The 13102-nt window shown below is 61.8% G+C and overlaps 1 protein-coding gene across 8 annotated transcripts in view; it reads right to left on the reverse strand.

The window, feature by feature from the left end:
* Positions 1-10191: 10191 nt before the first annotated feature.
* CD44 (CD44 molecule (IN blood group)) overlaps positions 10192-13102 on the reverse strand; it is a 73387-nt gene continuing 70476 nt past the window's right edge. For all 8 annotated transcript variants that reach the window (XM_006162092.3, XM_006162094.3, XM_006162093.3 and 5 more), the window contains 2 exons: positions 12438-12516; positions 10192-10993 (listed from right to left, as the gene is read on the reverse strand). In XM_006162092.3, coding sequence (XP_006162154.1) covers positions 10792-10993; positions 12438-12516 — 281 coding nt within the window. In that variant the 3' untranslated portion in view covers positions 10192-10791. The remainder of the gene's footprint in view (positions 10994-12437; positions 12517-13102) is intronic.

The raw sequence follows: 13102 nt of genomic DNA on the forward strand, positions 1-13102 counted from the left end.
GGAGGGAGGGAGAGAAGGAAGGAGGAAGGGTGAGGGAGGGAGGGAGGGAAGGAGAGAAGGAAGGAGGAAGGGAGAGGGAGGGAAGGAGGGACAGAGAACCTCCTCTGGGCTCCTCCGTAGCAGCCCGTCCTTACTCCTCCTCCAGGGATTTCCAGCGCACACGCGCACACGCGCACACACACACACGCCTGGTCTGACTCTCAGGGTGCCGGGTTGGACACTGGAACCGCACGGTCGGCCGTGCAGGGTCCAGCCACCCTAGTCACCAGGACTTGTGCAAAAGCTCCTGCGTGCCGGATGGTGCCTGTGAAAACGTGCGTGTACCTCTTCCAACGACAGAGAACTCGATGGCTGAAGACCTCCTGAGGCTGGAGAGGGACACGAGACAGGCTCAGCTGATGGGGTGAAAGTTGTTTTCCTAAGGTTGCCGCCACGAGCTTCAAGATCAGAAAATCAGTGATGAATGAATGAATGATTTTGCAACAATTTCAAGTTAAGATAGTTTTTTTTTTGAGAGGTTTTTGCTATAGGGCACGTGCCCTCCTCAGAAAGACAGAGAGAGACAGAGAGACAGACAGTGAGAAATCACCCCACAGAGGGGATGGCCACGTCGCAATCCCTTCTCCTCCGTCCTCCTCTCGGGATCTTGGGCACGCACGCACACGCGCCCAGCGTGAGTTTAAGCCACCAGGTCCGGGACTCGAATCATAGTCGACTACGTGGGAGTCCAGTGACATAGCCATTATGCTAACTGCTGGTCCCAAGTTAAGAGAGCTTTTTACAAAGCAGCTCTGATGGGGCCGGCAGGTGGCGTGCAGGTCAAAGACGCTGGACTTCCATGAGGCTGACCATGGTCCAAGTCCCAGACCTCACGGCTTCTGTTCTCGTTTTCCCTTTCTCTATATATATGTGGTCAAATTAGAAAATGATGATAATAATAAAGTTAAAATAAAATAACGCTTTAAAAACAGCTGTGATATTGGAAGCTACAATGATAATTTGGATGATTTTTAAAAATACAAACTCTGGTCACGCCATGTCTCTGGCCCATGGCATGGACTGTGGGCTGAGTCCTGAGGGTGAGGCCTCCCCAATCCCGCGAGTTCCTGCCGGAGAGTACTGGGGTGCATGCAGGCCTCTCAGCGTTTCCTGAGCGTGGGTTACTGCGGGCACCCATCTTTACCCGCCATCATACAGGGCTGGTGCACGTGCCATGATCACCTCCCTCTGACAGCTGCAGCTGAGACCAGGGGACCCAGTGAGATCCCAGGACATGGCTTCAGGTCAGAGGTCAGAGGGGGACTGCTGTTCTGGGCCTTTGGTTGTATACGGGCAGACTGGAGGTGGGGTCCTTTGCCAGGTGTGCCCAGCTGCTCTGCTCTGAGACAGAGGGGAACCGCGGCTGCTGGGTCGCCTCCTCATGTCTCTGTGTCGGCTGAAATTCCAAGTCCTGGTCAGCCAAGGACGTGTGCAGGATAGAGGGGCACAGCACATCGGACACAAAGAACCTGGAGGTGCACAGGGGGCAGAGGGGGCCCTGGGTACAGAGGACCCAGGGCAGAGGGGACTCAGGGCAGAGGGGACCCAGGGTAGAGGGGACTCGGGACAGGGGACCCAGGGTAGAGGGGACTCAGGGGACAGGGGACCCAGGGTAGAGGGGACTCAGGGGACAGGGGACTCAGGGGACAGGGGATCCAGGGTAGAGGGACTCAGGGGACAGGGGACCCAGGGTAGAGGGGATTCAGGGGACAGGGAACTCAGGGGACAGGGGATCCAGGGTAGAGGGGACTCAGGAGACAGGGGATCCAGGGTAGAGGGGACCCAGGGCAGAGGGGACCCAGAGCAGAGGGGACTCAGGGCAGAGGGGACCCAGGGCAGAGGGGACCCAGGGCAGGGGTGCACACTGGGATCGCACGATCTCCTATTCTGGAACCCACACGGCTAGGGTGGTTTGGTGCTAGCCATCTGAGTCGCGGACCACCCCCACACTCGGGTCCTGGCTAGGTGGAAGCTGAGAGGCCTTGGCCTGAGCAGACCCTGCTCATGTGTTCTCAGTCTCCCTCCCCCTCCCTCTCCCTTCTCTCCCCCGCCCCCTGTCTGCCCCTGGGCGCTCTGTCAGGATTAGAGGAACTGAACTTCCTATGAATGAACGTCTCCACGGCCCGTCCTCCTGCCCCGCATGGTCCTCACCGGCCTCTCACACAGGGCTGCGCAGACAGTGGCCCCTCCCGGCTCGCTCTGCCTGGGTTCGGGGCCGCCCTGTGACAGCTCAGCGGGAAGGCAGACTTTTGCACTGCTTGTGTTAATTCTTTTGAAGGAACAAGAGCAGGTGACAAGCCATCATCCCCCGGGTAGCCCTGGGCGCCCTTGCGCCCCACAAAGCCCCAAGTACAAGTCCAGACGAAGACTGGCCAGACAGCTCTCGGGAGTCTGAGCGGCCCCGGCCCCAGCCTTAGGGCCCCAGGTGCTCACCACGTCCCGGGCACCCGGCTTTCGGGGGCACAGCAGGCACTGCCCTCCAGAGGCTGGCATGTTTAGGGCACATGATCTGGCTCGCGAGCTGGCGAGCACGTTTCTCTCCGGGCTGTCTCCACGGACCTCTTACTAGGGGAGCGGCCTGACCCCTGCACCGCGGCTCCCCACCTGGAGCACCTGTCACCTCCTCTCCCCCAGCACGTGCACACGGCTGCTCCAGGCTTTCACTGTCCCACGGAGGTGCTGGGCGTGCCGGGCACCGTGTTCTGGCCGCCATCCGGCCCGCAGTCAGGTGCATGGACGTTGGGAGCAGCGGCTGAGGGGCCAACACCCAACGCCCGGCACAGGCCGGGCCCTCCCCACCTGCCCCCTTAGCTGGGCTCTCCGCCAGCACCCGTGTTCCCAGACAGGACACGCAGCATGGCCCGGAGAGCAGCTGTCAGCTGTCCCCTGTGTGTCAGTCCCTGTGTGTCCCCCACGAAGCCATCGGTACGGGGACACCCCCCTAAGAGGCCGTCAGTGGGGGGACACCCCCAGGAGGCCGTCGGTGCGGGGACACCGCTCCTCTCTGACCTGACCTGAGTAGGCAGGGCCGGGACGCCTTCCTCCCCCACCGGGATGCTGGAAGTCCCCAGCAGGGGGCGCTCCATCAACAGCCCGGAGCTGCTGTCTGAGGCGACCTTGAGGAGGAGAGGCCTGGGTGACTGCAGAGGGGGCCTGGCCAGGAGCCACTCAGCTTGGCCACGGCCAGGCCCAGGCTGCGGGTGGACACGCAGGACTTTGTTCATCAGCTTCCACCTCAAGTGCCACGTTCATCAGGCGTGGTCTAGAACCAGGCCATGAAGGGCCTCGCCAGCTGCCCGAGGCTCCAGCACATCGCCAGAGAGCCCGGGGCCGCCAGCCGCTCGCATCCCAGCCCCGCTGCCCAGCTACTGCCCCAGAACAGCGGAGTGGCCCCAAGCTGTGGCGAGAAAGAGGCCACGCAGGGCAGTCCACGGCCTTGGCCCACCGGAGCAAGAAGCGGGATGTCAGCTTGTTGGCCCCTGGGGTGGCTCGACCCTCGCCAGCCGGAAGCCAGCGGTAAACAGCTGCGAACTCCTCCTCCCGAAGGTGGCTGGAGGTCCCTCTGCACCCTGGGGGCTGCGTCTCCAGTCTCCCAGCATTTCTTGTCTCCTCCTGCTGACATCGAAGGGCTCCTGGGAGGAGGACGTCCAAGTCCAGCTCCCCTGAGCTCCCAGAACCGGCCCGGAGCCTTCGGTCTGGATGTCCCCTAGGTGTTGGCCACAGCATCCGACCTCAGAACATGGCCTCTGGGGTCTGAAGCCGCTGTCCCTGCCTGGCCACGAGCTGCCCTGGAGCCTGGCGCCTGCAGGGCTCCGGCGGGGTGCCTGCGGGGTGACCCTGCATGTCCACCTTTGCCACAAAAGGAAGAGGGTGTCTTTTCTTCCTGATGGCTACTTGGAATCTCAGGATGAGAGGAGGGAGGGAGGTTTCCCGGGCTCCGTTTCTTGGAAGGACCTTGGAATACGACCTTGGAACACGCCTGACCCCTCGACTCACAGCTCAGAGCTGGTGTAGGCCCTGTTACAGCCACGCAGAGGAGTGTGCAGGACGGGGCACCGCGTGACTGTGTCTGTCGCCTGCACGCCCCTCGGACGCCCAACAGTCTGGGTGCGAACGATCATTCTCACTTACGGGGGAAGGCGGCGCCTCTGAGCGCGTAACTCAGTCAGCCACTCGCTGTGGTCACAGACTCGGATGAGTCACAAGGAGAAGTGAGGGGCTGGCTTCGAACTTGTCTTTTTTTTTTTTTTTTGGAGAGGTTTTTGCTATAGGGCGCGTGCACTCGCCAGCCAGACAGAGAGAGACAGAGAGACAGAAAGCGAGAAATCACCCCCCCATGGGGGATGGTCACGCCGCAATCCCTTCTCCTTCATTCTCCTCTCGGGATCTCGGACACGCACGCACACGCGCTCGGCATGAGTTTTAAGCCACCGGGTCTGGGACGCAAACCGCGGTCGACTACGTGGGAGTCCAGCGACATAGCCATTACGCTAATTGCTGGTTCCCGAACTTGTCTTATTTTTAATACCGTCATTGAAAACTAAAGTTCCTCTGCCTCTCTGGGGAGCAAGGAAGCAGGAAGTGGTTTGGACGAGGCCTCAGGAGGCCAGCAGCCTGGAAGCCCAGGGTGGGGTGGGAGGTGGGCGTGGAGCTGAGCAGGCGGACCCTGCCTTTGGGCAGATGGCAACGCGGACCGCGAGGGCTCGTGGCGTGCCCGGCCAGACTTCCGTCCCGAGCCTCGCCCAGAGGGTGGTGGCCAAACCGTGTTTACGTATGGCCCTTCCTCTCCCCGTGAACCCCGCATGTAAGCGGCTGTTTACGGCTACCTAAATCCATCCCGTTGCAAGACGGCCTCCAGGAGGGCGCTTCCTGCCTTTGCATCCCCTTCTGCGGTTTCCAGACGCCTGTCCTGACCCCGCCAGGCACCAGCTCTGCAAAGTTGCACACTTGGACGAAGTCAGCATGTATCGGCCGTGGACGGTGAACGGTGATGCGTGTGAACCTGGGGTGGCACATGGCCGAGTCCCGCTCCCAGCTCCCACTCCGCGTGGTTCGGGAACAGCAAGGAGGAGCTCACGCCCCACATGACTCACCCACTAGAAATGGGAGGAGACTTCCCCAATGTCGAGAAGGTCAGAGCAGGGGAGCCAGACACCTCTGCATGCTCCATGCAGGTGGCCACCGAGACGTCAGGTCTTCCGTGTGCACTGAGGACAGAGCCAGCTCCTGCTCTGAGATGTGGCCCAGGAAGAGCGCCTGGGGCGCAGGCGCGGAGCAGAGCAGGGGTAGCTCCGCCTGACGGGGGTGGACAGCTTCCGCTTCCTGGGACGCCAGCAGTCCCAGGCGGGCTCCCAGCTCTGGGTAATGCGCAGCCACGTTGGTGTGGCCCGTGGCTTTCTGCGGCACAGCGTGGGTTGCTGGGCCCCTTCTCTTTAGTCTTGCTCAGAAAGCAACCATCTTCCTGTTGAAACCCAAGTGCAGTCTCCGAAAGGAGCCTTGGGTTCCAAAACGACCTGGATAGTGGCTCTGGGTTAACAGCAACACACATTGAAGGAGCTAAAACCTTTCCGTTCCTGATGGCAGCGTGCACGTGAGACACACTCATCGCAGGGCCTCGCCGCGGCATGGTCTCCCCAGCCCTCCGGCCCGTGTGTGCCTGGGTGTTTGCTCGCCTGCAGGGCGTCCCGCCCACGGTCAGTCGTGAGCTGCAGCCCAGTCCAGCACTGACCACGCCGCTAGGCTGAGCTCCTAGCCACACACGTAAGGGCCGGCTAGGGTTGGGGACGCAGGAGCAGGTGGGAGGGAGACACCATGTAGCCGCTATCCATCCTGGTGTATGGGGGTAGGAGTCCACACTGTTCAGACCCTAAATACGCTGGGTACAGCCCCGCACCCTCTCACGGACCCTCACACCATCCCATGCCAGGCTTCCTGGCCTACAGCTGAGAGCACCAGGACTCGGAGTATGCGAGACGGGCCGGGAGCTGCCCTGAGTGCAAGGGTCTCGCCACATCCGCCACAGCCCAGCTGCACCGCTGGCGTGAAAGTTGTCCCCTGTGGTCACTTTGCAGAGCGCCTCGGTAGCCCCTCCAGGTACCGCTGGGTCTGGTTCCCTTACCTCAATCGGGGCTGCTCTCAGGACCGGCTCTGGATAGCCACATGCTCCCGAGTGCCTGCTCTGGCTTGGGGCCCGTCGGCCGGGGCCCGTGAGACGACGCAGGGAGAGGCTCCACTCATCCCCAGAGGCCACCGCATGTCAGACGCCCCAGCCGGCCTGTCACCAACACGCATGCTGAGTTGGGGCACGCTCAGCCGGGCCACCCAGGTCAGCTGAGGCCGGTGGTCAACTGAAAGACTCACGAGAGACCGACACACACTCCCTCCCAGGCCGCTGCTGTGGACGCACTCCCTGGTTGCTAACTGATACAACCACAACGTAACTTTCTTTTTCTTACATTCACTTTTTCCATGACAGAGAGACAAAGAGACAGAGACACAGCGCCTCCAACAGAGCCTTACAGAAGTGCCACCAGCTGCAGGCCTGGGTCTCGACGCACACAGCTGGACGAGTGGGGGCGTCTCTGGGTGTGAACCTGGAACCGTCCCAGGAGTCGGCCCACGGAGAGCGGCTGTGCTTCAGCGCCACGCCAGCCCCGGCTCCCTTCTTCCCGATGAGGAGTCAGCGAGGGCGAGACACCGACGGCCAGGGGATCGCAGGGCCCTGGGCTGGCTGGTTTTGCCTAGACCTGCTGCCGAGCATCATCTCGGGATTTCCCTTCCTGGTCGTTTCGGGGACGCCTTTCCTGCGTTTTCCCTTTCTTGGAAACTCCCTTGGGGCTGGGTGTGTCCTGGGGAGTTGCCGAAGGTCAGGTGGCTAGGATGCAGACCCTGTGCGACTCTATTCAGCCCCACACGGTGCTGGCGTCTAGCTGTTAGAGCCCCGCCCGGAACAGAATTCTGGTCACTGCTGCGTGGTCTCCCGCCTCCTCGTGTGGCTCTGGAGAAGTGCGCTTCCTCCTGACCCTGGTCCTCCCCATGAAGCCAGTCCTTCCTTTCTAGAAGCTTGTGGGGGACCACCTCTGTGCCCCGAGGGCTAGGCACTTGTGAGAGGGGTGTGCCTGGTGTGGGTCTGTCCCCGTCCCCACACCAAGCTCTCACTCGGTCCTCAGGGTGCTCTCATTCCTACAGAGTCGACCCACGTGCCGAGAATGGGTGGCTGGATGGGAGGAGGGTGGCCCGTACACGCTGTGGGACACGGCTCAGCCTCAGAGCACTAGGGGCCCTGTCGACTGCCATGGAGTGGAGTGGGTGAACACAGACTGCATGCCAGCCAGACCACGAGAGCCGAGACAGTGCTGGGCCCGCTCGCCGTTTACGAACGTCTACACTCGGTGGCGGAGACAGAGACGGACAGGCAGAATTTCAGACAGCAAGTCGGCCACACAGACGCCAGAGACTGGGCGGGCCCGGGGGGCGGGAAGGCACTGGCTGAGGGTGTGGGGGCAGTGTACGTGTGTCTACTGACGTGTGACGATTAAGGTTAGAGAGAAGATACTCGTGTCCGAAGGTCCAGGGCATTTTCGTGACCGGCTCCTCGGACGGTGTCCTCCTTCCCGCTGTCGCCCTCGCCGGGACCTCTTATCTGCACGCCGAACCTCGGGAACTGCTCGGCATGCCCACTGCTCTCCTTCCAAGTCTTCACCTCGGCTCTGTTTTCTGGGGCGTGTCTTTAAGCACCTCTCTTAGCTCTCTCGTTGAGTTTATTTTAAAGGTGTGCTTTCGTGTTTAAATATAAAACTCTGAATTCAGGCATCCTTGGAGTGACACCTTAACCCTGGTGTTGAGCTCCACGGACCCCCAGCCCCGCTGGGCTCCCAAGGCGCTCCGTGGTCCTCGCGGGGTGTTCTTTCCTGCAAACGGTCTCCCCCTCCAGGTGGCTTTCTGCCGTTGGCCTCAGCCCGGCCTGTAATAGTGAGTCCTCCTTCGGGTGCCTGGGCCGCAGCTCACGGCCCCTCTGCCTCTGGGAGGTCATGCTTCTCCAGAAGACTCCCAGCTGACAGAGAACCGTGGACTCTTCCCTCTTAGACAACGTGAGTGTGAGCTTCAGCCACCCAAAACCTTCTACTCTGGGCTTCAGACAGCCAGACACTGCGACCTTCGCGGACCTCACGGGTAGGCCCAGACAGGCTTACCATCACAGTTCTCCACCCCCAACCAGCGTCCTCCTTAAATAGAGGTGCACAGTCCGTTCCCTTGAGCCGGTTACAAGCTTCCGAGGCGTTTTCCACGTGGCAATGTACACAGTACGCTGCTGTCACCTGGACGTCTGTCAGTAACTACGGAAAAGCCAGGGGGCGTGTCTGTGCAGAACAAAGCAAGACCGGGTCAGAGCACACACGAGAACAAGGAACGCTTCTTAAAGGACTCCCAAAGGCACGCCTGCGGGACGGGGCGGTGGGAGCGGGCCTTGTTCTTGACGTTTCTGCTCCCCCCAGAGCGAGGGCCCTGTCCTCCGCTGAAACAGGGCAGAGGGCGGGCACAGTATGACCCCCCTCTTGGTATTGAACGCTGGTGTGAAACCCTGGGGAAGGCGTGCAGGACCCCGGTTCCCAGGCGAGGGCCTCCAGAGTGTGGACTTGGAGGTGTCGACAGTTGGCCTTTGTTGACTTTTTGCCCAGAGCTAATTAAGGGAGGCTTCAGGAGACACGAGGGGTGACGTAAGAGCTACACCTTCAGCTCCAGTAGCTTTGCAAAGCACCGAGAAGCTGGCCCAGGGTAAGGGAGTGCCCGGTCCCTGTCAGCTGTGCTTCTAGAGTTGTGACAGATGGGTGAGAGACACCCTCCAGGAACTGCAGGCCACCCTGGGTGCCATGGCTTGGACGGCTCTCTGTTTGTGGACATGGGTGTGCTGGGCCCCGGCTGTCTTGGGAATGCACAGGTGTGTGGGGGCCACAGCAGGAGGGAAGGGAAGCCCTTAACTCCCAGCCACTCCTAACCTCTCCCCACCTGCGTGGGAAGGCCACCCTAGTCATGCTGCCCTGACTCTCCAAGGCCCCAGCAGGACCCGGAGGGCAGGCAGAGAATGGCCAGCCTCTCGGACCTGGCCCAGAGTGCCTCCGGGTGTTCCGACACCAAGCTCAGGCAAGCCCGCCTGGGGCCGTGGCAGCCGGGAAACCGCTTGGGAAGAAGGGCCCGTGACCTCTGGTGGTGACAGAGACACAGAGTGGCCGGAGGGTCGTCTTCTTTAAACATGAGAAAATGAAAAAGCTGGACCTTGACTGGGTCTGGCGGTGACGTCCACAGAGAGGGGGTTTTGGGACCACAGGCTGGGGGCGTGGGGGGAACAGAGGAGCAGAGGCGGGCGAGAGCGTGAGCCACACTGCCTCTCACGGCTCCTTCAGAGGCCCTGCGGGGCCGTCCTGACCGAGGGGCTTTGCCCTCCAGTGTTCTCAGCCTGAGAAACGGCCAGGCAGGCCTCTGGGAACCAAGGCAGGGGCCCCATTTTACAGGGACCCTGCCTGGGATGCAGGCCCTTCTGCACGGTAGCTTTTGGGGGTCTCGGTCCACTGTGACGTCCTGACCGAGTGGGCTATGCCATTTGCCAGGTCAGAGGGCAGAGCTGGTGTGCTTGGCCATGACCCCACTCTCCTGGCAACAAGGTGCCAGTGCTGGGAAGCCCTGACCCTGGGCAGCGGCTGCGCTGGACACAGACAACAGGCTTGTGAAACACGGGTACAGCCATGAGCAGGCGGCGGGCCACGTGGGCTTTCCCTTCCCACCGCTCCCCCTTCTGCTATAAGCCCTCGGAAGCCACTTGCAAGCTGTCTGTATCAGTGCTGTGATCGGGACCCCATGGTGGTAGGACATGCCAGTCTCTCAGGACTTCTCAAAGCCCTTTGGGGCTGAGAACAGTGGCCATCAGATGGGAGTGCCTGGCTCACCCCACAGTTCCAATTCCAGATGAGGCAGGACACCTTCGGGCAGCCTTGAAAACCAGGCTGCTCCCAGGCCTCTGAGACGCTGCTGCACCCAGGGGCTTCGGCCTGAGCCGGGGGCTCCAAGGTCATCTCAGACCTCAGGCCTCGGCCTTCCGCTCCTGGAGATGGGGACACAGTCCTGCTGGTTCAGGGACGAAAGATGACAGCACAGAGGTCAGGGTGGAGGTGGCATGGACGTTTATTACAGAGCAGGCTAAGCTCTATGCCTCTGACAGATTCAGAGTCATCCTGATCGAAGGACCTCCAGGGTTCACTGCCTCAAAAACACGCATAAATAGCTTACTACAGATAAATAGCTTCACCTCCGGGCGTCTCCCAGGGCACCTGAACATCTCCAGGGACTGCAGAAGGGATGTGTGGCCAGGTACACCCAGCCCCTCTGGAGGAAAATGCCCCGGGCTCGGGCTGCCGGAGCGTCGGGACAGGCTGTGGCCAGCATCTCCTCCCAGGGACAAATCCTTCCTAACCGCGGGGGTGTCCTTGGCTGGTGACAGTTCCTGGCAGAGTGGTGAAGGGACGGGAGTCACCCATAGAGCCCGGGGTGCACGGCCCCCGGTGGGACTGGAGCGGCCGACTTCTGGCCCAGTATGAATTGGGCCCTTTCAGAAAGCAATGCTGTGTCGATAAATTGTACCTCACTTTAAAGAACCGGACAGGGAAAACAGAGTAGAGCTTTATACTAGCGACCCCGGCGAAGCCCTCAGCAGCGCCTCGCACGTGTCCTGCTCTGCCGGCGGCCTTCTCGCCCAGCGCCTCACACCCCGATCTTCATGTCCACGTCCTGCAGGTTCCGGGCCTCGTCGGCCGTCATGGCCTGGTCCGGGCCCTCCGCCGCCTCCTTGTTCACCAGGTGCACCATCTCCTGCGACTTGGCCTCCCCGTTGAGCCCGCTCGGCTTCCTGCCCTCCACTGTGCCGTTGCCACTGTTGATCACCAGCTTCTTCTTCTGCCCGCACCTGGCGAGGTCCAAAGGTCAACGAGGAAGGGCGTGGCTCCTCCGTCCCCTCCCCAGGGTCACATGGGGCAGCCCCTCTTGGTCATCCTTGTGGGTTAGGGCGGCCTACCTGTCCCTGCTGGCCCTCCTGACCTGTGACGAGAGCCCTTCTCACGGGGAAGTCCCCGCACCAGCAGGTCAGCGTCACCTCCCACTCTCGGCCCACCCTACCTGCCTAACCCAGAACCCCAGGATTTGGTGAGGATTTGGGCTCAACAAGCCCTTGGGGAGCTTCTGTGTAGTCACGTGTGAGATTTTAGGGCCACAGCTCCAGGCGCCAGGGCTGTTACGGCCCTTGGGCACTGCCAGTTCAGGCCCTGCAAGGGTGAGACAGGCCCTAAGCCCTGTCTGTCCAACATGGGGTGCCAACTCCCTTTCACCATACGGCGAGGGGAGCGCCGGCCCCTGGCAAGTGCCTCAGCCGCTGCTGCAGACTGTGGTAAGCCACCACGCGGACACGCCAATGGCCTGACCAGCTCCAGGGAGCCCGGCTGGCCTGCAGCATTGTCACCATCTGCACTGAGACGGGGAAGGGACACTCGACGTGTAGGTCCTCTCAACTGCCCCCTACACTGCCGGCTCCCACGGAAACCGGGATGTGGGGGTTGAACAGGAGACACACACCGCGGTCACCCCAAAGCTCCTGGGTCATGCGTGCAGATCTGTGTGACGTGTGACCCTGAGCCTGTCCCTGGTCTGACGGAGCCCCACCGCCGCCCCTGGGTTTGAGGGTCCCCCCGTCATCTGGCGCACCCTCCCTTCCCTGAAATGGGATCAGTGCTGCGTGTGCTTCGAGGAGGCAACGCCCACCTCTCTGGATGCCAGACCCTGGAAGCCACCGTTATCACACACAGCTGCAGGGACCGAGGCCAGAGGCCAGAGGCCACCCTGGGAGACGGCCGTGTCAGTGTGCCAGTCCAGGCAGGGACCAGAAGCCCGGCTCCGCCTGTGACCACCTGGAGACTCGGGAGCCCTGCCTGCAGTGGGACTGCTCGCTCTGCCCCTGACGTTAGCATGGCAGATAGGGCCTCTGTTACCCCTGGTCACAGGCTATCCCCCGAGGACTGCCAAGGCCATGAACCTTAATCTCGTGTTTGGGAACAGACCGTGCCTCCTCGGTGGGCAGGTTCTGCCCTCTGGCACGAGTCTCAGTGAGCAGCAAGGCCGAGGGCGCTGGAGCTGGGCACGGACTCCTGAGGGCTGCTACGGGCGGGACCATGCCGACGGCAGGGGCGTGAGCGAACAGCGCTTTCAAGGCCTTTCTGCCGCGTGACTTGGGCCCCTCACTCCCTCTGAGCCACGTTTAGATCGGGGGCATCAGGCGCTAAAAGCACCCAAGGCCACACGCTGCGTGGGGGGTATGGCAGCGCGTTAAACAGCACCCTCGGCGGCCAGCCGGCCCTCACCTTCGACGGCTGTTGACAGCGATGCAAACTGCCAGGACCAGGGCCAGGGCCAGCAGGGACGCCAGGATGATCAGCCACTCTGACGGAGGGAAGCGAGGGGCCTGTGAGCTCCGTGGGAACAAAGCTGCCGGTGACAGCTGCTGCCCCACCCGGGGACCACCACACCCATGTTCTGCTCAGGCCTGCCCGGGCGGGACACACGCCCCTCTCTCCAGGAGGCCCTGCCGTGAGACTGCAGGGGAGAGCCCGCGGGACACTGACCAGCCCGCCTCTCACGATCCCGATCCCTCTTCACAAATGCCCATTGTAAGCTCAAGGAAGGTAAAGAACTTGCACTCAGTGTCAAATCTCGACTCTAAAGAGCCAGGCATCCCTGTCCACTCCCCGTTCCTGTAACACTTTTCTGAAAAGTTTTCTTCCTGGACCCAAAAACAGTCCCTTGAGAAAAGGGGCTTGGGGACCAGAAGGTTGTCACTCTACCCAATAGTGGTCCTAGGTGTGCTCCCCATCGGTAAGGCAAGAGGGAGTCAGGAGGGAACGCTTGGGGCAGAGGGCGATCACCTGGGGGAGGGGAGGGCGGGTGTGACACGGAGGACCTGGGGGAGGGGGAGAGGGCCGGGTGTGACACGGAGCACCTGGAGGGGAGGGCGGGTGTGACCCGGATG

Source organism: Tupaia chinensis, unplaced genomic scaffold, assembly GCF_000334495.1.
Source record: "Tupaia chinensis unplaced genomic scaffold, TupChi_1.0 Scaffold139733_1, whole genome shotgun sequence".
Classification (NCBI taxonomy): Eukaryota; Metazoa; Chordata; class Mammalia; order Scandentia; family Tupaiidae; genus Tupaia; species Tupaia belangeri.